The 23,755-nt window shown below is 36.2% G+C and overlaps 2 protein-coding genes across 3 annotated transcripts in view; one reads left to right on the top strand and one right to left on the bottom strand.

Annotated features, from left to right (window-relative positions):
- The window catches only part of UBAC2 (UBA domain containing 2), a 169,566-nt gene that overhangs the window by 27,518 nt on the left and 118,293 nt on the right, over positions 1-23,755 (top strand). For both annotated transcript variants that reach the window (XM_063102500.1, XM_063102501.1), the window contains exons 3-4: positions 3,099-3,218; positions 3,882-3,991. In XM_063102500.1, the coding sequence (XP_062958570.1) occupies positions 3,099-3,218; positions 3,882-3,991 (230 nt within the window). The remainder of the gene's footprint in view (positions 1-3,098; positions 3,219-3,881; positions 3,992-23,755) is intronic.
- On the bottom strand, positions 9,832-10,827 carry GPR18 (G protein-coupled receptor 18). Its single transcript, XM_063101508.1, has one exon. The coding sequence runs from the start codon at positions 10,825-10,827 to the stop codon at positions 9,832-9,834; it is 996 nt and encodes a 331-aa protein (XP_062957578.1).

Raw genomic sequence — 23,755 nt, 5'->3', positions numbered from 1 at the left:
GCATAGCTTTATGTATATATTTATATGTCCATATCCCTAGGGTCTCACCCTATTCCAACTGAGTCAGAGAGTCTGGTGGTGGGGCCTGGGCTTTGGTGTCCCTTTTATAATGATCCCCAGGAACTTCTAGTGTTGGGCCAACTTTGAGAATCACTGCTGTAAGGGAAAGTAAGGGCCTTCTGGCCCTGGGTTGGCCCCTTTCTCATTTCTAGGGTTAATTTGGTTCATCTGGCTATGCACCACTCTATGGGCATCTGTGCTTTAAAGGTGGTGACCTGCCTAGGTGGAAGAGGACCACTCTTCTGTCCAGGAATGTGAGTAGACACACTCTCCTGTTAAAACCTCCTAAGAGGCTGTCAGAGCTGCTACAGAGGGGCTGGCCGGTTAGCTCACTTGGGAGAGTGTGGTGCTGATAACATCAAGGTTAAGGGTTCGGATCCCCACACTGGCCAGCCATCAAAAAAAATTCAAATCTTGGATTTAAAAATAAAAGAGAGAAGCCGCTATAGAGATGTGAGGAGTTTCAGTTCTGCCTTGAGAAATCTAAACACATACTCCCATAAGAACGTGATACTGTAGGACATGAGTGGACATTAAATCCTCAGGGGATAATAATAAATGAAGTAGGGACCAGTAGAGGGTAGGTGGGATTGCCCTGGAGAGCCTTAGGGGTGTGAATTTTCAGTTTGGTTTGAAAGAAGGACTGACTGCTCGTTAAAGAGAAAGGCATTTTACTTCAAAGCAGTATGAGCCTCAGACCCTTAGGAGTACAGTACAGGAGGCATGGTTTGAGTCTAATGCAAGCCTGGATTAGAGGAGTCCAGGAGTGGCAGTTGATGCAGGGCTTTATTTTGTACGATCTGAATCTCCCAGAGTTTGGCAGTTAAAGCGGAGATACTATCTGCAGTTTTCTTTAGGTCTTTGCTGTTTCCATTCTCCCTCTCCCTCCCAGCTGTCCACAACAGCATCTTAGAATGTAAAAAAAAAAAAAAAAAAAGATAAATAAATTTTAAAAAAAGCACTGAAGTTACCAGTTTTATTTGTCATTAGCTAAAGAAACAAAAAATACCAACAAAAAGTCCAGTGGGGTTTTATAAACACAATTTGTTATGTTAGTAATCATAAAGTCTTAATTTCCTTAATCTCTAAGTTTTCCTAGTGGCTATCAGAACTTGAGTAGAACACTTTCTTTATAATATTAAATGTGGGTAATGTTGAGTATACTAATTGTCCTGATTTGAGCATCACATATTACACACAGGTATTGATATTTGTATACCTCACAGATGTACAATCAACTATGTTTCAATTAAAAAAAATAAATTATTAAATGTGTGGATAGAAGACTTGGAGCTGCCTTTCATGGTATTTGAATTTGCTGTTCTGCAAATATGATAGTCATCATTATCTTTTATTTGTGAAATACTTGACAGTTTCCTAAGTGTTGTTATGTGTACTCTCATTTGACCGTATTGGTGATGGTATGTGTGGTCTAAGCTTTCAATGTGATTCTGGTGCAGTCATAGAATTTCTTAGGGAGAAAAGAAGCTTAGTTTTAGGATGCCTCATATGTGACACATGTGTGCCTATGATAGTCATTCCTACCTGATCATGGTGCCCTTTCTCCTTGAACTCAGCTGTGGCCTCAACACAGACTTGTAGACCCCCACTTCAGCTAGGCTGGCTGGTGAAATAAAACTCTAGTAGCTATCCCTGAACTTATCTAGTGCCCTTATACTTTGCAGTACACTGATGACAAAGACTGCCTGGTGTCTTGCTAGAAATAAAGACAGATGTGAAATGTTTTGACAGTTGGTATTCTCATTATTTCTGTTGGCAAGAGTACAGGTTGTATAATTTGAGCAAGTAAAATACTTTATTTGTGCCTTTTTTTCTTTATCTTAAGACAGGGTTAATATTAACAACGTTCATAATAGCATTATTCACAATAGCCAAAAGGTGGAAACAACCCAAATAATCCATCAACAGATAAATGGATAAACAAAATATGGTGTATGTATCCAATAGAATATTATTTAGCCATAAAAGAAAATAAGATTCTGATACATGCTTCAATGTGAACCTTGATAACATTATGCAAAGTGAAATAAACGAGTCACAAAAGGACAAATATTCTGTGATTCCACTTACAAGGTATCTAGAATAAGCAAATTCATAGAGACATAAAGTAGAATAGCATTTACCAGGGGCCAAGGGAAGGGGAATAAAGAGTTAACATTTAATGGATATAGTGTTTCTGTCTGGGATGATGAAAAAGTTCTCAACATGTATAGTGGTAATGTTTGTACAACGTTGTCAGTGTCCTCAATACCACTGAACTGTACACCTAAAAATAGTTAAAATGGTAAATTTTACGTTATGTCAATTTTACCACAATAAAGATACAAAGAAAAGATAGAGTTAATATTTCTTTTACCTATCTCTTAAGGTAATTGTGAAGGGGAAATAAGATCCAAATGTTTTATGTCACTGGGATTATCTTTAAAAATCTGGAAAATGTTTAAGATGACTCCAAATAGGCTTTTGTGTAGCTCTTTCTTCTTTGTATATTTCCTTTTATGTTTTTCACCCAACCAGAAGTTGATTTAAATAAACTAATAATATTTTAAGTCTAGTAATATTTAGCAGTGGTTACCATAAATTGCCTTGTACATAGTTGCTATGAAGTAGGTTAATCACTAAAATTAAGCTCAGAAATGTATATTTTTAAGTTTATGTCTAAGTTGTTTTTTAGTTACAGCTTTTATTCAGTAGTGTAGAAATGAACGTTTGTTAGACTTTAGTTCCAGCTCACATATGTAATTTTTTATCATACTAAACATAGTCCTAAACTTTTTTACAGGAAGTTTTCTGTTGTTAAATACCCTTTGTGTTATTGTTGGAAGCAATTTTTAGTATGAGAGAGTTGAGCTTGTTTCTTAAAGAATACACATATTTAGATTTCCTTTTGTGTGTGTATCATGATTTTGCTTAGAATATAAAAAATAAACAATGTAAAGTAAATGTAATAAGTTTGCTAAGGAAGAGACCTGAAAATCTTACTTTCATTTATTTTTCTTTTTTAAACTCCCATTTAGATTTGGAGGTTGATATGTGGAAGAATAATTTGCCTTGATTTGAAAGATACTTTCTGCAGTAGCCTGCTTATTTATAATTTTAGGATATTTGAAAGAAGATATGGAAGCAGAAAATTTGCAGTAAGTTTTTATGTATTTTGCCTTGCTACTTAGGTTATAGAAAAAAAAGTTTGTTAAATAGGTTTTATTTTATTAAACTTGGTATTATTATTTATACATATCTTTTTAATTACATGATTTGAGACATGGACATTAACCAAAGAAAATTTTAAAATTGCAGCCACTAGCATAAATAATAATAATAATAATAATAGTAGTAGTAGTAGATAATATTAGATGTGAGGAGATAATAAAATTTTAATCAGGAATTTGACTTTAATAAAATTCTAGGGCTGGCTGGTTAGCTCAGTTAGTTGGAGCATGGTGCTAATAACACCAAGTCCACTGTTTGATCCCTGTACCAGCCAGCTGCCAAAAACAAGCAGACAAATAAAATGAAATAAAATAAAATTCTAATCACTTATTTTGCTTAATGGTTTGTGTGTTACTTATTCAGAATATATCTTGCTATAAATATCATTTTTTCAACATACTTGGAAATTATGGAAGTTAATGTGTTTGAAAAATATAGTTCTACTCCACAATTTTGAAAAGTTTGTTCTAGTAACAACAAATAACTTCTTAAAATTAAATATATATTGGAGCTGGTACTAGCTAAATTAATAAGTTAGTTTGTTTTAGGGAGACTCATCTCTATAATTTTTTTCCTGTCTTATATTTTAGTCGTTTTTGCTGGGCTCCTGGGTTTTGTCAGCCTTCTTTGACTTTATCCTTGTTGAAACCATGCAGTATTCATTTGGTATCACTGCAGCCAGCAATTTGCCTTCTGGATTGTAAGTAGCTCTTAATGATTGACTTAATTTAGAACTACTTAAATCTGATTTGAAGTGTTATTGTACACGAAAGTCAGTAAAAGAATATTTGAATCTTTTAGGTATAGTAAAATTGATTTTACATGTAAAAAAAAATCCAATGTGTGCCTACATTTTCACTATGTTCTTGAAACAATCAATTTTACATTAACTTTTCTTTTTCTCAGCTGCAAAATTCCACATTTTAGAAAATTTCTAATGCATTTCCTAGTCTGGTCCTGAAAGTAGAACTAACTTTGTGTGTTTTTTATAATGAAATTTGTAACTTTATGAACTAATTGCACACACAAATGCAAAAGTAATTAGATTAGGAAACAAAATAAATTTGTATGAAGTTAATCTTCTGAAGAATGATTTTTTTAAGCTGGTATTGTTTATATACTTCCACCAAACATAAAACAAAGTTAGTGTATAGAATGTAACTTTGTAGCAAACCTGCAATAATGACCAACAGTCACTCAGAGTATACATGCTTTCATATTGTGTTGATCTTCTTTAAAAAAACAAAAACTATGTATTAATGTATGAAATAACTAGCATCTAGGAGCAGAGTTGTTAGCACATATAAATGATGAAGGCATCTCTGAATTAAGTATCTGAGATTATATTTTGGAGATGAGGTAGTATGAAATATAGATATCAGATATTTAAAATTCTGTGTGTACTAACTTCAGTCTTGTTTTTTTTTTAAATATATTTTTGAGAACCTTTAACCTCTTAAATGTATCTTGATTCAAATTCACTTTGGATTCCTATTTAAAAAATATAATTAGTGTTCTAATAACATTCACCCTTACATTGTTAATATTTTCAGTGTAATTGTCCTTTGTGGGATTTACTGAATTATAGTTGGCATGAATATCCATCGATGTCGACCGTTAGCTGTTTCATATGATTGAGTAATATTTGAATGGAGAAAGATAAAGTTCTGTGTCATAATTACTACACGGTGTTTGTTGAGTTCCAAGGGTTTTAATTGTAATTAGATTGAGAAGTTTAAGTTGACTATTGTGCTATTGTGGAAAATAGTGTAATCATCGGAATGATTCTGTGTTGATTCTGAAAAGGAGCAACATTGCTAAATCATCAGTTTCTCCTGAAACATTTCTCATCTAGGCCATGTTTTTGGATCTCTGTACGGCCTGCTAAGTTATGGAAGTTATCTTGGTATCTAGGTGTCCTGTGTATTTAGGTTAGAATACATTTTTGGAATGGATATCTTTTAATTCTTATTTTTATCGTCTCCTTCTCTGATGACACTTTTTTCCCCTTGTGCGTACAGACGTGAATAATAGTAGAACCTTCTTGTTCATTTATTTTATTATGGAATCCTATTAATTGGTACATGAAAAGAGGATTGATTCAATTTTGAAGTTGGTGGGAAAATTTCTACTTATTCTTAAGAGAGGGAAGGCATTTACCTGTTTAAATCAGTTTGTAGCAAGAGTTGCAAACTTGAATAAATTCAAAAGTTATAGTATCTCCTTTAAAGACAATGTGAATGCTCAGCCATGTCCTGAATGAGAATGTATTTCTCTTCCTTTTGAAGACACAAAACTTTACAGTATGACTTTTTAGAATCTTGAAACTTTCTTGAAGGTAATCTTGGAACATAAATCTTTACTTCAATAAATAAACTTTGAATTTTTAAAATATAGTCATCCCTTGATGTCCACGGGGGGTTGGTTCCAGAACCTGATTGAATGCCAAAATCCATTGATGCTTACCCCTGATATGAAATGATGCAGTATTTGCATATAACCTATATTTTCCCCCATTTTTAAAATCATCTCTAGATTACTTATAATACTTAATACAGTGTAAATGCTATTTGAATAGTTATTATTCTAAATTGTTTTGTTATTTGTATTATTTTTTATTGTTGTATTTTTTTTTCCTGAATATTTTTGATCTATGATTGGTTGAATCTGTGGATGCAGAAACTGTGGATACAGAGGGCTGTTTATCTTTTATTGATGACAGCAAAGCTTGAAAAACCCAGGAAAGAAGGAACTACTCTTTTTTAAAAAATCAGTGTGCTTTATAGCTTGCAGTGTTTTTCACGTGAATCTTATCTTTTTCTTTCTCATCAATGCCAGATTTATCTGGACTCTCTACAGTTCTTCATTTCCTATCTAATTCTCTTTTTTTACCTCACCATTATTGAAACTTCTCTTATAAAGGTCACCAGTAACCATCTAATTTCTAAAGCCACTGGTCATCTTATTTGACCTTCAGTAGCACACATTAAATACTTTTAACTTCTCCTTATTTCATGAAACAACCTGCTCTCTTGAGTCCCACCCAGCACACTACTCTCCCCTGGTCCTTTTTGACCTTAGTTATTGTGCAGCTCTTTTCTCAAGCTTACACCAAGTGGTTTCTCTGGGCTGTTTTGTCCAGTCCCATGATTTCTACTACAGTGACAGTATGTTGTTGGTTTCCCAGCTCTCTTTGTATAGTTCATACTATTCTCCCAATCTTTCTAAAGTCTTCTTTCCTAATGACTTCTGGACCCAAAGAAAACTCATCATGTTCATAAGTTCTCATCTCTTCTGGTCTCCCCTCTCTATGTTCTTCTTTTTCTCCTTTTTTAGTTAGAGGCATTTCAGTCTACATAGTCATCCAAGCTGGAAATCTTTCCTTTTTCTCACCAATGGGGTAGGGCACTGAGTCTTATTAGTTCAAAGTCCTAAATAACTCATTCATTCCTCCTTTCTTCTCTACTTCTACTGTCATTATTCCAGTCTAATCTTTTCTTGCCTAGGTTTTTACAGTAGTTCTCTAGTCTCCCTATCAATTTCAAAGTATTCAATACAATGCTGTCAGAAGTTATCTAAAATACAGGCTTGAACATGCTAGTTCTCCTTTTAAAAATCTTTAAATCCTTGTTTTCTTTGGGGTAAAGGTCAGACTCCTCCAAGATGTCATCAAGGCAGTCTGGGATAGTGGGAATGGCATGGGCTTTGCCATCAGACAGACCAGATTCAAGATTCCGGCTCTGTCCCAGTAGTTGTGTGAAATCTTGAGGAAGTTACTTCTCTCAGCTTCCATTGCCTGAGCTCGGTTTACAGATGACCCTCACATGTCAAAATTTGAGGTACTTTATAATTCACAGGGCAGTGGAGAGAATTAAATAAGCTCACTTATGCTATGATTCTAGTGGTGACATACTCTCCTTCCATATGTTGGTTTTCTTCTTTCCCTTTAAAGCCCTAATATGATAATATGATCACATCTAGTTCTTCAAGCCTCTCCCCCATTGGTCATTCAACTTTTTTAACATGCTATGTATTTGTATTCTTGTGCCTGTTTGACTTTATTTCTGCTTCTTCTTGCCCTTTGGCAGAATTAATTGCACTTTTATGTGTATTACAATAAACTTACTAATATCCCTATTTATGTTTGTTATATTGCACTGTCATTATCATTATCTGGGCCTTCTATGCCACTAGCTCTTTGAGGGAGAACCAAGTTTTACTCTACGTACTCATTGCCTTACACTCAATAACATTGAAGGGATAATCTTGATTGCAGTGTATCCTCAATCACACTGTAAAATGACTCATTGAACTGTAGACCTGTTCATCTCTTTTTCTAGTGCTTTGCATAGAAAATGTACCTGGCATATATATGATAGGTGCTCATGACTGAAATTCAGAAGATGTAACTGTAAGGTTTTGGAAGTAAAGATAGCTCTCTTATTAAAAGCTCTATATATGAAGGTACTTTTATTAACCTATGCCTGTCACACATCTGTTTTTATATATGTAATATTTTTTAAGGCTTAGTGTTCACATGAGAATATTACATTGTTTTCCAGAATTCCTTTTTTTTTTGGCTGCTGCCAGTATGGGGATCTGCACCCTTGACCTTGGTGCTATACACTGTGCTCTAACCAACTGAGCTAATTGGCCAGCCCTGTTTTCCAGAATTAAACTCCAGAATACAGTGGAATTTTGAATTTTTGCATATCATGTTAAAATGTATCTGATTACAGTGCTAAATACTTTTTAAATTAACTTTTTAATTATCTACAATTAAAGTATAATTTAGATTATCTATAATTTTACCATAAGAACCATGACATACATTTTCACTTTGTTGGTTTTGTGTCAACAAAGTCTTTTGTTGTGCTTCGTACTGTCAGACTCAACTCTTCTTATCAAGGAAAGCTACTGCAGAGAACCTGCCATTTAATAAATTTGAGTAGATTTCTGCGTAGTTGAGAGAAGGCTATGACTGTGTTTGTGTACCATAAACATGTCTACATATCATGTAAAGAAGCTATTTCTCTTGGTTTAAAAATAATTGTTTAAATATATTTATCAAAGTATCTTACTTGAATATTTAAACTAAAAACTTTAAGTGTTTTTCTCTTTGTTGAGAAACTGCGTCTCAGTACCACCTTGACTCCTTTATCTTATGTAGCTGTAAGAATATTTACATTCTGTGTGTTTGCTTTTTATTATTGAAAACTTGTTTGACATGAGAGGAAAGTTGAGCTTGGTTTCTAGTTCTGGTTCTTTAGCTGAGCAAGTCACATAACCTCTTTGGACCTCAGTTTCTTTCTATTTCATATGGAAGATTTGGACTAGAAGATCATCTAAGAGATGATTAGACTTCTCTGTGTTTTTTTTTCTGCAAAGAATATGAATGTATTCATGTTAATTCTAGAAATGCATTTATAACCAATGCATTTATTTGGTTTAAAATCCCATTAGGAGGTGATCATGTTAAGAGTAATAGAAGTAAATTTAGCAGAGAGGAAGTTATAGTTCAATCATTCGTTTTACTTTCATAGTATTTAGAATAATAGGGGCTTTACAGATTATAGTTCAATTTCTTTTTTTTTTAATATGGAGAAGTTACTTCGTTTGTTTCTTTATTAAGAAGAGATTAAATGGCAAGTGTGGGATAAGAATCTAACGTCCCTGACCGATGCTATTTATACTGTGACACATGGCCTGGAAAAAAATCAGTTAACCTCTTTTGTAATGTGATATTTAATCACATAATAAGAGCAAGCTATTTGTATTGGAGAAGGGTATTTCACTATTTGTAGAAATCATGTCATAGGAATGGACTTGGATTATTGCACAGAAATAGGATCTCAGGTTAGGTTTCCATCATTGGTCTTAAGTAGGGTTCACTGCCTAGTAGACTCTCAGTGTTTGTTGAGTGACTGTAGTCTGTCTTCAAAAGAATGAATTCAGAGTAGGGGAGGACTGATGGGGATGGCCTTTACAGGCTCCGTTGGGTTCTTGCTCCCATTAATTTTGCTCTGCAGCAAATAACAGGTGAACATAGTTTCTTGTGTAGGAATCCTGGAAGTTTGGTTTTAGGATATAAAATATTGGATTTAGGACTTCAGTCTTAACTGTAAAATAGACCTGAGAGCTGCGTCTAGAGAGAAAATAATTTGATCAAATTATTTTTAACAGTAGCTGGATTTCCCCTCTACTGACTTGATTAACATACATGAGCCACTTGCACATAGAATTAAATCCAAAAAGTTAAGTCAGTTGTCTATAAGTCTTGACTATGAAACACAAATTGGGTACTTTTCTCCCAGTAATTCATGAAAATGTTTTATACAAGTTTTAAATATAAAAATGAATTTATTAGAATACTTGATTACTTAATTATGTTGCCACAATAATAAGATTCCACAAAAGAGGTTTTAAAGTTTATTTTTTTCAGGAGAAGAGGACTTGGTAATATAAAGAGTATCCATTGATCCTAGAAGTAGTTAGTGAAGTGAATTTTAGGGAGATTGAGGGGAAAAAACTTTTTATTTTTTATAACATTTCACTGTTTATGTTGCTTAATGACCGTAAACTACCGGATCGGAAACTTTTTCTGCGCATACTCCGAAGGTAATTGCGGTATAGCATGACGCTAATGACTCGAGCCTGAAATTGTTTTGAAACAATGTAGTAGAGGATCACATCCAGACACGTGCTGAGGTTCATGAGGAAGGTGGTAAAGGCACCCCAGGGACTGTAACTGTTCTCGTCCCCTTCCAGCATCAGGAAAGCAAAGCAGATGTGGAAGGGCAGAAAGCAAATGAGCACCTGCACCAGGAGCGTGATGATGATCCTTATGGACTTCTCCTTGACCTTGGGTTTCAGCTTAGATGTCCTACCATGAAGGAGACTATGAATGATGATCAGGTAGCACCCAATCATGATGAATAAAGGGATCAAGAAAAAAAATACCAGTCGAGTGAAGTTCAGCATGTTAACAGCTTTTAGGTGGATGATGTCAGAAATTTTGAGGCAGGTGGCAGGGGTGGAGGCTTTATCTGGGTCTTCATAGAGCAGTAGCAGAGGGACAGTGGTTGTCAGGGTCATTATCCAGACTCCCACACATGCTAGCACGGCTTTGCATGTGTTTTTAAGTTCTTTGGCATACTTCGGCTGTACAATGGCCATGTATCTGTCAGCACTAATAAAAGCAAGAAGCCATAGAGCAATACTTGGATAAAACACTGTGAGAGCTCCAAGAATGTGGCAGAAGTACTCTCCAAATGGCCATTCACCATTTGCATAATAAAACATTCGAAAAGGTAAACTCATTATAAATATTAAGTCCAGTAATGCCACATTCATCATATAGATGGTTACAGTGGTTCTTTTTTTGGTGGTGCAACTGAAAACCCATAACGCAGTGACATTAACAAATAATCCAATTACGAAGATACAGCTGTAGAAGACAAGGGCTGCAATTTTGTATTCATCTGGATGTGAGTTGTTAGAAGGGACAGGTAGATCTTGATTGTTGAGTGTGGTCATCTTATAGCTCTTACAGCTTGTTGGTAGGCATGATACTTAGAAACTGTTAAAAATAGTTAAGAAAAACAGGAATAAATTCTTGGTTGAAAATAAATGTTTAACATTCTCACACTCAGCCTGGCAGTCAGTGAATTTTAATTTCGAGAGCATTTTATGTTGTAGACTCTATATATGTGTCTTAGTATGTATTAAGGAATGCATTCCCTAGATTATTACTAATTTGTATTAATCTATTAAAATAGTCTGGGGTGTCATAATGCACTGACAAATTTATTCATTTTCTCTCTCCTTGCTCATCTCCCTTCTTCCCAAAAGAATAACCTTTTCTTTATGATTTTTTTCCTATGGTGTTAAATTGGATAACAATTGTTCCTATGACAATCATTCTTTGATTTGGACTAATTGGGGAAAGGCTATTATGGATTTTGTATCTTATACTTTGCTACTTTTTACCATCTTCATTCTGTTTAAATGTTTTGTAAATCAGATTAATAATGTCCAAATAACAAATTTTTATTCATTAAATACAATTTGAACATACAAAATATGTATTAGAAAACTAATAAAAGAACCATATAACTAGTTGATTACTGAAATCACAGTAGTTCTCTTGAGAGATCACAGCAGAAGTTTTTCGTTTGTCACTGCCGTATTCTTACTGCCTATTGAGTACATAGTAGGTACTCAAATAAATAAATATTTGCTAAATGAAGGATGAGTGAAGGAAAGAACATTTGATGAGGTGATCCACAGCAGCTATCGTCTAGTTTGTCAGTGAAGACTTGTGTAGTTGGCCATTACAGTAGCTGTTTGTTTAAAGTGATAAACACTTCATCACAGTATTGTCTTATGTTCTTTTAAAATTATCGTTGGTTTGCAAACAATGATGTTTTGTGCCATGATATGCAGATCAAGAACCTGACTCTTAGAACAATAGATGAACTGTATTCTAATGCATAATTGGGAGGCCCAATGCTGAGTCTTCCAGATTGCATTTACCAAAGCAACACTGTGAAAATAAGTTATTGCCAGTATAGTAACTTTCATACCCTCACTCTACCTGGATACAGAAGTTTAAACATTATTTGTCAAATTAAATTTTAAAAAGGAATATCTAAGACAAGTAGATAAGAAGTCACTTAATAACTTGATATGTATGTAGAAACAAATTCCAGTCACCAAAAAATTTTGTCCATTTCAAATGGAAAGCAGTTTAGTTGTGATTATAAATATCATTGACCCCCGTCAGTGTGAAACTTCCATCACCTATCATGCAACACTAACAACAGAGACTTTAAAAATAGACATGCTACAAAGAGATGGAATCTGTGGCATCCCCTTGCAATATGGAGGTGTATGAAAAGTTTCCTTGAAAAATGTCACTTTGCAGAGTGGGCTGTCTCTCTAATTCAGCCCTGAATCAGTCTTTAGTGAAAACTGCGGGGGAGATTAGCAGCCTGTGGTCAATGGCATCCTGGGCTGTTGATAACTAAGAATTAATTTGAGCAATTGCTGTGGACAAATACAAGTTTGTTTTCCTCTCTCCCACCCTTCCTGACTCAACTGGTTGTCTGAATTTTAGGTTAAATACATGTGATTTTGGAATAGAATTCTATATATTTAAAAACCTATATTAAATTTTCCAAATATTCGTGTGACTGAAATATTAATTTCTATCAAATAAGAAAAGTACTGCATAGAAAAATTAAATCTTCAGTATCACACAAGGAGAATAATTTTGGAGGCTTAAATCTTATTTTTAACTCAAAGTTTTTTATAATTTTTAAATAGTAGGAATTGAATTGTAAATGAAATTTTGTATTTTTTTCATCCATCCTCATCCCCTAATTTTGTCACATAAATTCTGTACCTACTGACTATCTTGATTATATTTTTTCCCCCCGTTGGGCTCAAACTGCTTTTATGTAGCCAATTTGTCACTAGCACTTATATTCATTTGCTAAAGTTTGAGAAAAATAGGAGTGATACATGTGTTTTAAAGGCAGTGCAGTATAGGTTGTGCTCTGAAAACACAGGGAAATTTTTGGATAAATATTGAAAAGTGATTGGTTTTCAAGTCAGCTTTTTTTTTTGGAGCAGCTGGCCAGTATGGGGATCTAAACCCTTGACCCTGGTGTTACAACACAGCACTCTCACCAGCTGAGCTAACTGGCCAGCCCCCAAATCAGCTTTTTAAAGCTTTAGATTCCATGATTGTCTGTAGTTTTTCTTTTCATAAAAACAATTAAGAACATTTCATCAAACAATGTAATTGAAACCATGTGACACAGATACCTAAAAATATCGATGACTTAACATATCAATGTTTTCCTTAAATTGAAAAAATTTACATTTACAATTAATATAAAACAATAGTGAAAATAAGTGCAAAACCATATTAATAGTGTGGAAAGGTAACATAACTTATTTCAACCTGTGTCCTTCACCAACATAGTTTCATTAATTATTCATGAATTATTAAAATAAAACAATGATTTTGAATTCAGTAAGTAAAGCAATGATCTACGACGAAGTTAGTTAAATGCAGCTTACCTCCTGTCGGTCAAAAGGCTTTCTTGGAGATGAACATTTTGTGGTATACCCAGTTCTGTAAAAGAGATATCTTTCAGTTGCTTGTGTTAAAATAGCCCTTTCTGGAAATGGTGTATTTAAGAAATATTGTATTTCTTTTGCTTTAGGCTCTCATGTTGCTTTAAAAGTTGTTTCAAATATAACACTTGGTATGGGAGTCAGTGCTGTTCAGCCGTAATTGCTGCTTTGTCTCTTTCAGGAAGTACTCTCTCAAATAAGGTTTTTTCAACCTATGACTTTACCCTGGATGTGGTTTTTCTCTTTCATAAATGGTTTGTTTATGAAATCATGCTTAGCAAAAGTTCCCCTTGAAATGATGGCATATATTTAAGAGAATCATGTAAAAGGAGGAATTTTCTTGTTTACTTTGATGCTTAAAGTCTGGATCATCTACGGAAAGAAGAGATTTGATGTTGAGTAGAATGGGGTTCAAAATCTAGCTTCTTTACTTCCTAAGCTGTGCGTCTTTGTCTAGTTACTTACCATGCTGAGCTTTTGTTCCTACTTAGTTTCTTTACATTTAAAATAGAAGTAATACCCATCTGATAAGATTGTGAGGATCCTAAACCCGAAAAGCTCCAAGTGCTTAACATGGTACCAACCAAGCGCTTAGTAGGAGGTACTCCTAAACAGAGCCTAACTCAAGTTCCTAAAATCATAGAATATCCACTTTTTACTACTTAAGCATTTCTAAATGGTTAAAATTGGGATCCTAGGTAATTTGCTTCTGCTGTGCACATTTCCCTGCCTTAGTTTGCTTTTTATTTTTTAAGTCCCCAATGCTTCATATCCCTTTTCTATCATATGGAAGTCTAGAAATAATTTCTATGCATAAAGATCCTGCACATCTAAGCAGAAAGGGCTCTGAAAGTCTTTAGTGAATAATTTACATATTAAGAGTGTTTTAACCTAATGGGAATGAAACCAACGGAAAGGGAAGTGAATATCCCGAATCACTGCCTGCCTAGTTATGTTAGTTTTTTTACTTTCTCTTTACTTGAAAAAAAATCATCTTATTTGCATGTTCTAAAATTTTGATCATCTTTATATTTGGTTATGCCTAATTTGTCAACTTTTAAAAGGTACACAAACTTAACTGTATTTGTCTTTTGAATTTAGGACAGTTTGAGGGCCCATGCTTTTTTTTTTAAATCTCAGAACTATAGTAAATCTGTGACTTAAATTCTTATTTAAATTCTTGCCTTTGGTGATAAGATACTTTTGATTATGACAGCCTTTTGAGTATGACAGGAATACTGGGTCTTAGAAGTGTTGGAGACAACCAGATCAACTATTTCTCATGTAGATGAGAAAACTCAGGGTAACAAGCGGGCCCAGCTTCTTTAGGTGTTCACTTCAGCATCCTTCCCTTCATCCCCTACCTACCGTCGTAACTTCTTACGAGATGATTCATTGCTTTATTCACTAGATGTGTCTTCTTCTTTGCTGAAGTACATGCATCAATTTTTTATGCATGGAGTTATGTTTCATATGTCACACAGGAATTTGATATTTCAGCTGGATAGAACCCTCTTGTCTGCAGACTTGATCTGTCCTTTGCCTTATTTCACATAGCCTTTGACAAATTTTCTAAAATGAAGTATCAATTAGCTTCCCTCTTGCTGTTAAAATCATCAGGTGCAGTGATGGTCATTAAGACTCGAGTCCTTTACAGTACATGACATTTTTATTTCTGAATCCCTGGTCTCTTAGAGGCATCCAGGGGCAAATTAGGAGCTCCCCGTAGGCCTGGCTTAACAGCTGGGATCAGCTCTCACTCTTTCCCATCTCACTCTCCATTTCAGCCATGCAGGACCTTTCACATTTGCTCTTCCTGCCTTTCACATGCTGTCTCAACCACCTGTGACAGTCCTTACCACACGCTCTCCCACCTCTTGGCTTGGCCAGCTGCCATTTAGCTTGAAGCTGCCTTTTGCAGGGAGTTGCCTCAGCGCTGCCGAGTTGGGCTAGCTTCTCAGCCCCGTGACGTTCCTTGGCACTTGGTACTTAACCCTGCGGTGGCACATGTTTATATTGCTATTGAAGATTTTCCTGCCTTTATCCTCCACTACATTCTGTTCCTTGAGAGTTGGCATGTGTCATATATGTGTGTGTAAAAGGCATTTAATATTGGTTGGATGTATGACTGAATAGGTAGGTGAGGAAATGGATGAGGTTGGGGAATAACAGATTACCAAACCCAGAGTCAGCAGTGGGGACACTTTGACCAGCTTATGAGATGTGGAGATTTAGGCAAGGGTCTGGGGGAAGTGTCCTTCCTCCTCTCCCCCCCTGTGACCCCCACAGCATTTAACCAATCTCTGTGGTCCTGGCTCTTTAAAGTGATTTTGTGTTGGAACAGAATTATTGTGAAAAGAATTCCCCCAGACCATTTGACAGTAAGTAATCAATGGGTCACAGGTTAAACTTCATAGTGTCTAGTTTGCTTTTTTAATACTTGAACCTAATGGATTGTTTTTCAAATGGAGGAACTTAATCAGAGACCATTCATACAGCTTTAATTTCCTCACTTATTTTGGAATATGAGTGAAAGAGAAATTGTTCTCCGTGCAAAACAGGGATTTCATATATTTCCGAAGTCTGCAGGTTTCCCTTCATTTTTTGAAATAATCTGTTTTAGCTCATTTTGAGTTCCGGTTTAAATGTTAAAAGCTTTAAGTGAGTTTTGCTTTTAGCACTAGAGCCCAGTTTTTGGGTGCATATAATTCAGTTAAGCCAATTTTATAGTTATTAGCAAGGATGTAGTTAATAGATTCATACAGCAAATCTCCATCATAAAACATACTCCTATATTAGAGATTTGTCTGTGCTGCAGATAAAATAATAGTTCCTGTTCTGAACAGAGTTCTTTTTACTGTAGCGAGCGTGAGGGTGGCTTATCGTTGTTGCCTCACTGCAGCACAGTGACCAGGGGACCACTGTGGTCACTCCGCATGTGTCCCAGCATGGGGACTGTCAGCACACACACCTGCGCAGTGGTTGGGAGACAGTCAGTCCCCAGGGAGAAGAGGGTAGGAGGGAGACAAAGAATGCTCTGAACTAGGGGGATAATCTTATCATTTAGCCCAAACATTCAGCAACTTTGATATTATGGAAACTTTGTCCCCTACCCCTCTGTTTCTCAAACTTGTATCTAAACTGACTGCTCTTTTTTGTGGGGGTGGGGGAGAAATGTTGAATAGTAGGAGTTTCTAGATAAAGAAGACTGAGAAAGTATTTGTCTAAACATGTGGTTTTTTTCAGTCCCAACAATTTACAACTGTAATCTTACAACCAAGATAATATGAGCCTCCTTTCCATTTGATTTCCTGAATTGTATTGTAAATTTAGCATTACCAAATTCCTTTTCTTTAGCAATTGTTATACATTTTAAAATTTTTATAGATATATGACAATCACTTACCTCACAGCAATAAGTTGAGCCCAGATATAACCATATATAAGTGATAATTCTAGTTAAAATAGAGCTAACTCAGCAACGAAAGTAGAATTCCTTAAAGATATTAAAGCTCTTGTCACTAAGAGAATCTTCATAGGAGAAGGCTCCTACATAATGGTGCAATCAGTCCGGGAGCCACTGAAGTCTTTTGGGACCCCATGCGAACAGTTAGTGACATTTCACTAACTAAACAGAGCTCCAGTGAGTCTCCAAGGCAGCTGATTGAGTAGAACTGCACGGTTATTGTGACCTCTTCCTTCAAATTGTGACCTCACAGTTGAAGGAGGTGCACATGGAGATGAGCCTGTAGGGAAAAACATCTAGTCATGTGAGGAAGTAGCAGTTCAGAAGAAAGAGTACTTGTGGAGGGCCAGGACTGATAAACAAGAGATGTGTTATCACGTTATTTAAATACAGACATACGTACTAGTGTGTATATAATTGGGGATTTTAGTATACAGTAATCTGTGTACTAAAAGTAACCACATAACCATAGGTTGTTGTTTTAAAATGAGCTATTTAGAGTTTTTGATGATCTCTGCCATTATTATCTATATTATCAAAGGTAATCAGAGGTGAATAATCATCTGGTAGGATTCCAACTGCTTTAAATGCATTATGTAATTTAATCTTTATGCTGACTGCAAAGTATATGTTGAGGACACAGTATATTGTAGATGGTGGGACCCAGGAATATTAAGATTCTCAGATTGTATGCTCTTTCTGTATGCATTATGTTATTATAGTTTGTTTTGGTAAATTTTGTTGAAGTTGGTCCTACTTAAAGAGAATCATCAGAAATGGTCATTTGACTTTTAGCAAACAATCTCCAAGAGAATAGAACATCCTTTTCTTTTCCTGTTTCTCACTAATGAGTTGATATTCCCAAGGAAGTGTTTTGTAGCTGGAGTCTGTCAGCCTGGACATGTAATTGTAGTGCCTGGGAAGATCTCTTGAAAAGACCTGGACAGGCACTCAAAAATGAAGATATCCAAGTGGTCAATAAACATGCAAGTCTGCTCAACTTCATTAGTAATCAGGAAAAAGAAAAACCCACAGTGAGATATTAGCCACTCACCCAAATGCCTGCAGTGAAAAAGACTGCAATGTGAAGTGTTGGTGAAAATATTGATTAACCAGGAACTCTTGTACATTGCTGGTGGGAGTTTTAATGTGGAAAACAGTTTGATATTAAGTGCTAAAATGAAGATACATGTAAAGCTATGACTCAGAGTACACTCATAGGTATAAAATCAGTAAAAATGCATGTTTGTGTGCACCAAGAGACATTAAAAAAATGTTCATTATTTATAGTAATTTCACATTAGGAGCAGCCCAAATGTTCAACAGCTGTAGAATGGCTCAGTCAGTTATAGTGTCAACATAGAGTGGAATGCTGTTCACAATAAAACAAATGACATACAAGGCATATACAATATGGACAAATCTCATGTATATAGTGTTAAGTTAAAAAAGCCAGACATGAAGGAATTCATATGTATGAATCCATTTGTATGAATTTCAGAAAGCAGGTCAAACTAAAAATGTTTAGGAGTTCTTGCTTAGGTGGTAAAACTTTTTGCTGGGGTGTGGGAGCATGTAATAATGAGGGAGGGACACCAGACATCTGGATGGTAGGACTGTGGGACTATTGCTTTGTTGTTTCTAGAAACTGGGAGAGAGACCTCTGTCAAGTCAGCTACTTTTTGAGAAGAGTAGTGATTTCTGTTGAGAGACTGGAAGCCTGAGGTTCCTTTATAGGAAGAAACCAGGGGAACAATACCCTGATCTCAGGCTCTTTCTAGCCTAAATCTCCTCTGAGGCTCCCATTAGCAGGACTCAGCTGGAAGCCAGGGACCCTGAGCCTTTGGGTAGAATTTGTACCCACCAGCCCCTGGGACAGAGAGCAGGGTGGAGAAGGGAAAAACAAATAGGTTTTCCAGCATACTGTACTTTCCTGTATGTGTGTTCCATTGTAAGACCCGTGCACCAAGCACAAATCCTACACGCCGGAGTGGCTCGCCTCACAAAGACCACAAGACCAGGACCGTTGCAATCAGCAAGAGGAATTTTATTTTTCCAGCATGCTGGGGCGCTTTGCCTTTCAGAAAGCGGCCCCCAGTTTACAACACAAGCACTTTTTATACAGTTTTTCCTGAACAGATCTTTATGACAGGATGAGTTGTCGGTTATCTGTGGTGCCCTTGGATTTATGGGCAGACTCTAGCAGGCTGGTACCCCGGTAGATCTGTGGCGCCTTTAGATTTACAGGTGGGCTTTAGTAGGCTGGTACCCCCGATAACGGCGCTTCTTTCAATCGTATATCTTCCTTGGTGCCTGGCAAGGAGGCTTTTAGATAAGGAACCAGCCGGTCCCTGGAACCGGGTGGGGACCACCCCCTTCTTGGAATGTTTAGTGTACTTGGGCCCCCTGCTGCTTAATAGCCCCTTAGAAGCTGCTTTACATTTCAACAGCCCCTTAGAAGCTGCTTTACTTAAAATGCCCTTAGGTATGTTTCCCCGTTTTAGCAAAGCGTTTGCAGAAGCAAATTGTGCAGGTTAAAGCTATACTAGCAAATTGTGCAGGTTAAAGCTATATTTCCATTACACCATTTCATATTGAAAAAGGCCTTTGAAAGAAAGTGTGTGCTTTGGGATTGGCAAAAACTGGGTTCGAGTGCATCTCTGCTTCTTGTAAGCTCTTTCCATTAATAATTTTTTTTTTTACCACCTTGAGTGTCAGTTCTTATCTATGAATTGCCTCATACCTCATACCTAGAGTAGAATGTGTGCCATGGACACCAAATACTGGCTGTCTTTTTCTCTCTTATCTGAAACATACCTTTATTTCTTCACAGCATATTTAAGTTGTTCCTTTCTTTAGACAGGGATTGGATAGCTGTGTGGAGCCCCGCATGTGCCACTAATTAATTAACCAAGTTAGGTCATTTCTCTGATCATCACTCTCCCCAATTGGAAGAAAAGGGAAGTTGGACGAGTCCTTCTCTAAGGGGCCTTTCACTTCTGACATGTATAATTTCAAAGAATTCCTCTCCTCAACTATTTCCATTGCAGTGAGTATTTTATCTTTGGTCTCCTTCTGAATTTCTGTAGGATTGTAGACTAGAGCTGTCAGGATAGGACATGGGGGTCTGAGCATGGAAACTTTAGTGTGTCCAGAATCCATTTAATAAAGCCTCATCCCAGGGAGGTAAGCCTAGAATATGTCTGCTGGTGTTTGGGCCTACTCTAAACTCAAAGTGTCCAGTGTCCTGATGGGGGATCATGTTAGTTCCTGACCTTTGCCTTGCTTTTATCATATGTCTTTTATTGTGTTGTTCTTTAGTGTGTTTTTTTTATCTTATTTTAAATTTATTTATTTATTTTTGACCGGTAAGGGGATCGCAACCCTCGGCACAGTGTTGTCAGCACCACGCTCAGCCAGCGAGTGCACCAGCCATCCCTATATAGGATCCGAACCCGCAGCCTTGGCGCTACCAGCACCGCATTCTCCCAAGTGAGCCACGGGGACGGCCCTTAGATTTATTTTTAAGTCAACCTTTTGGAGACATTATAATCAGCCTGCAGAAGAAGACATAAAAATTGTTCATCCTTTTTTTCTTGATAATAAAACTGCATTGACCTGGATTACTCAGAAGAGTTGTTTGCCAGAACTCTCCCTTATGTTTATAAAATAAGTCTAGCACCAGTCACAAATCAGTTGAATTTTTGCAGCAATGTTATCTTCTTATTGCTAGTACTTTTCATACAGATATACTTTATGAGAAGTTTATGACTTTCAACTCATACAGCTTCTTGCCATCAGCATACCATGCAGTCTAAACAGAATCTTAACAAAAAAGGAAGGAAGGAGGTAGATAGCACCACCCTTAGAGACCTGCAGGGCAGCTGCTGGGGTGCTTCTGTGGATGCAGGGGCACAGACTCATGGGTTGCTTCTTCCTGCCTCTGGTATAGGGTTTATTCTTCTCACGTTAGTCTGACACTTTATTTTAAGATCAGTAATCATAGGTTTTGTTTCTGTATTTTTGGTGCATGTCTTGTTGATAAGGACCTGGCATATACATCTTCAAATATTTCAGTGCACCTAGCATAGTGCTTCACACAGTATGCCCTTAATAAATAGGCTTACTGATTTGACTAGTGTTTGTGTTTTTCTATAAAAAAGTTATGCCATGTCTCAAAAAATGATTGGCTAATTGTTACCAGGTAAATATAATCACAAAGACAAAAATAAAATTTTTATTTTATAATCAAATACAAGAATGAGACAAAAAAGGAATAGAAAGATTAGGATTGGCTGTGTAGAGGCCTTAAATTAAGGTGAACATTTCTGGGCAAGATAAAAAGGTATCGTATCTGAGAAGTATTGCAATTTATTTAGTGTAGGAGTACTTACATAGTTAATTGAGCACGAACTAGTTTTAGATTTCTTATATATGTTATCCAGTTTTCCATACTGATTGATGTTTCAAGGCTGCTTTGACATAAGTCCCATGCTTTTACTGCCACCTGCAGGTGACTAGTGGATGCTGGAGTTCTTCTTTACCTGACTTGACTTGTTGAAATTGAAATAAATTTTTGTAAAAGCTATTAATTGGAAGATAATAACAATATTTTAATGTTAATGTATAAATATTTCTATATTATTTAGTGTTATGTAATAGACATTGTCTTCATTCATCTACAACATGCTGGTTATAGATTTTCTGCTCTCATTGGAAGTGTCCTATCCTTTTTAGGAAGCAGTTTTCCTCTATAGGAGTATATATTCCTGTGCTAGGGCATTGAGAAGATTCCATTTTTAATATTATTTGTGCCTGACATTCTATTAAGTGTTACATGTAGGGCCAGCCCTGTGGCTCATTTGAGTGAGTGCAGTGCTGATAGCGCCGAGGCCGCGGGTTCGGATCCTATGTAGGGATGGCTGTGCGCTCACTGGCTTAGCATGGTGCAGACAACACTATGCCGAGGGTTGCAATCCCCTTACCAGTCAAAAAAAAAAAGTGTTAAATGAAAAGGTGACCTTAGAACAAATTTGGCATGTTTTTAAACATGCATTTATGTATATATAAAACACATAAAACTTATCATTTTGATCATTTTTAAGTGTACAGTTCAGTACTGTTTTCATTCACATTGTTGTGCAACCAATCTCCAGAACTTCTTTCATCTTCCCAAACTGAAACTGTATCCATTAAACTGCAACTCCTCATGCCCCCACCCCCATCCCTACAACCACTATTCTTCTTTGTGTCTCTATGAATTTGGCTACTCTAGATACCTCATGTAAAGTGGAATCATATAGTATTTGTTTTTTTGTTACTGGTTTATTTCACTTAGCATAATGTCCTTAGGGTTCATCCATGTTGTAGCATGTGTCAAAATTTCCTTCCTTTTTAAGGCCGAATAATATTCTGTTGTATGTAGATATCACATTTTTTTTTATCAGTTCATCCATCAATGGACTCTTGGGTTGTTTCTGTCTTTTGGCTATTGTGAATGATGTGGCTTTGAACATGAGTATACAAATATCTCTTCAAGTCCCTGCTTTCAGTTCTTTTAGGTATATACCCAGAAGTGGAATTGCTGGATGTCAGGTGGTAATTATATGCTTAATTTTTTGAGGAATGGCCATATTATTTTCCCTAGTGGCTGCACCGTTTTACATTCCCTCCAGCAGTGCACAGGGTTGCAATTTCTCCACATCCTCACCAGCACTTGCTATTTTCTTTCTTTCTGAGAGTAGTCATGCTAATGAGTGTAAGGTGATGTCTTGTGGTTTTGATTTCCATTTCCCTGATGATTAATGTTGTTAAGCATCTTTCATGTGCTTGTTGTCCATTTGTATATCTTCTTTGGAGAAATGTCTATTCAGGTTCTTTGCCCATTTTTTAGTCAGGTTGTTTGTTTTTGAGTCATAGAAGTTCTTTATATATTCTAGTTATTAAACCTTTATCAGATACATGATTTGCAAATATTTTCTCTTATTCTACAGGGTGACTTTTTACTCTGCTGATTGTATCCTTTGACAGTTTTTTTGTCATAGTTTTGGGTCTGCCCATTTACCATATTCTGATGATGAGGATGAATTTAAAAGCTTTACATTTGTGAATGGTAAGGGTAAGGCAGGATAGGTTTTCCTGATAAAATCAGTGGGTCCTTTCAGGACCTTTCCCAATGGCTTAATCTGAAGCAGTATTTCCCTGCAGTCGTCATCACCTTTACTTCATCCAGGAGGCTGTAAAATGGGGAACAAAGAAACTAGCTCTTTTCCAGAATCAGCTCACTTCAGAATCTTCTACTTGCTAGTGCTGTTTTCTTAAGCTGTGAAAGCAATCTGCCTTATTGTAACAATAATATAAAAATGAAAGAATGACATTTACCTTTTTATAGCATTCTTATTCCCTGCTCTGTTCTGATTAACATTTTATCAGTGATTAATATGAAAATATAGTGTGTTTGCTCATCACATTTGCAAATTACAAAAGCTAGGAGGATATTTTGGTGTTATGGTAAGGTCTAAGCTCCTATAACAAAGAAATCCTGAACACAGTGGCTCAGAGAACACAGATGTCTATTTCTCTTTGGTGGGTGGGCAGGCTGGTGGATCAGCTCTGTCCTTTTCAGCATGTGCCCTCCAAGGTGGCTCCCATTGTTTCCATTTCCAGCTGGCATGGAGGAAAAAAGGGATGTGCAGGATAAGGGATTGCCTTTTCCCAGGTGCCTTATAGGGTGCAGGTGTCATTCCTGCTCCCAAACTGTTGGCAAGAACTTGGTCACATGGCCACACCTAATAATAGGGGAGGCTGGGGAATGTACTCTTAGAGGGGCACTAATGTCCCTGGAGATGAGGG

This window comes from Cynocephalus volans, chromosome 7 (genome assembly GCF_027409185.1).
Source record: "Cynocephalus volans isolate mCynVol1 chromosome 7, mCynVol1.pri, whole genome shotgun sequence".
Classification (NCBI taxonomy): Eukaryota; Metazoa; Chordata; class Mammalia; order Dermoptera; family Cynocephalidae; genus Cynocephalus; species Cynocephalus volans.
This window is presented reverse-complemented; position numbering and strand designations above follow the sequence as displayed.

Excerpts from the sequence above, each read along its gene's own strand:
- GPR18 (XM_063101508.1), bottom strand. The coding sequence starts at position 10,827 with ATGACCACACTCAACAATCAAGATCTACCTGTCCCTTCTAACAACTCA.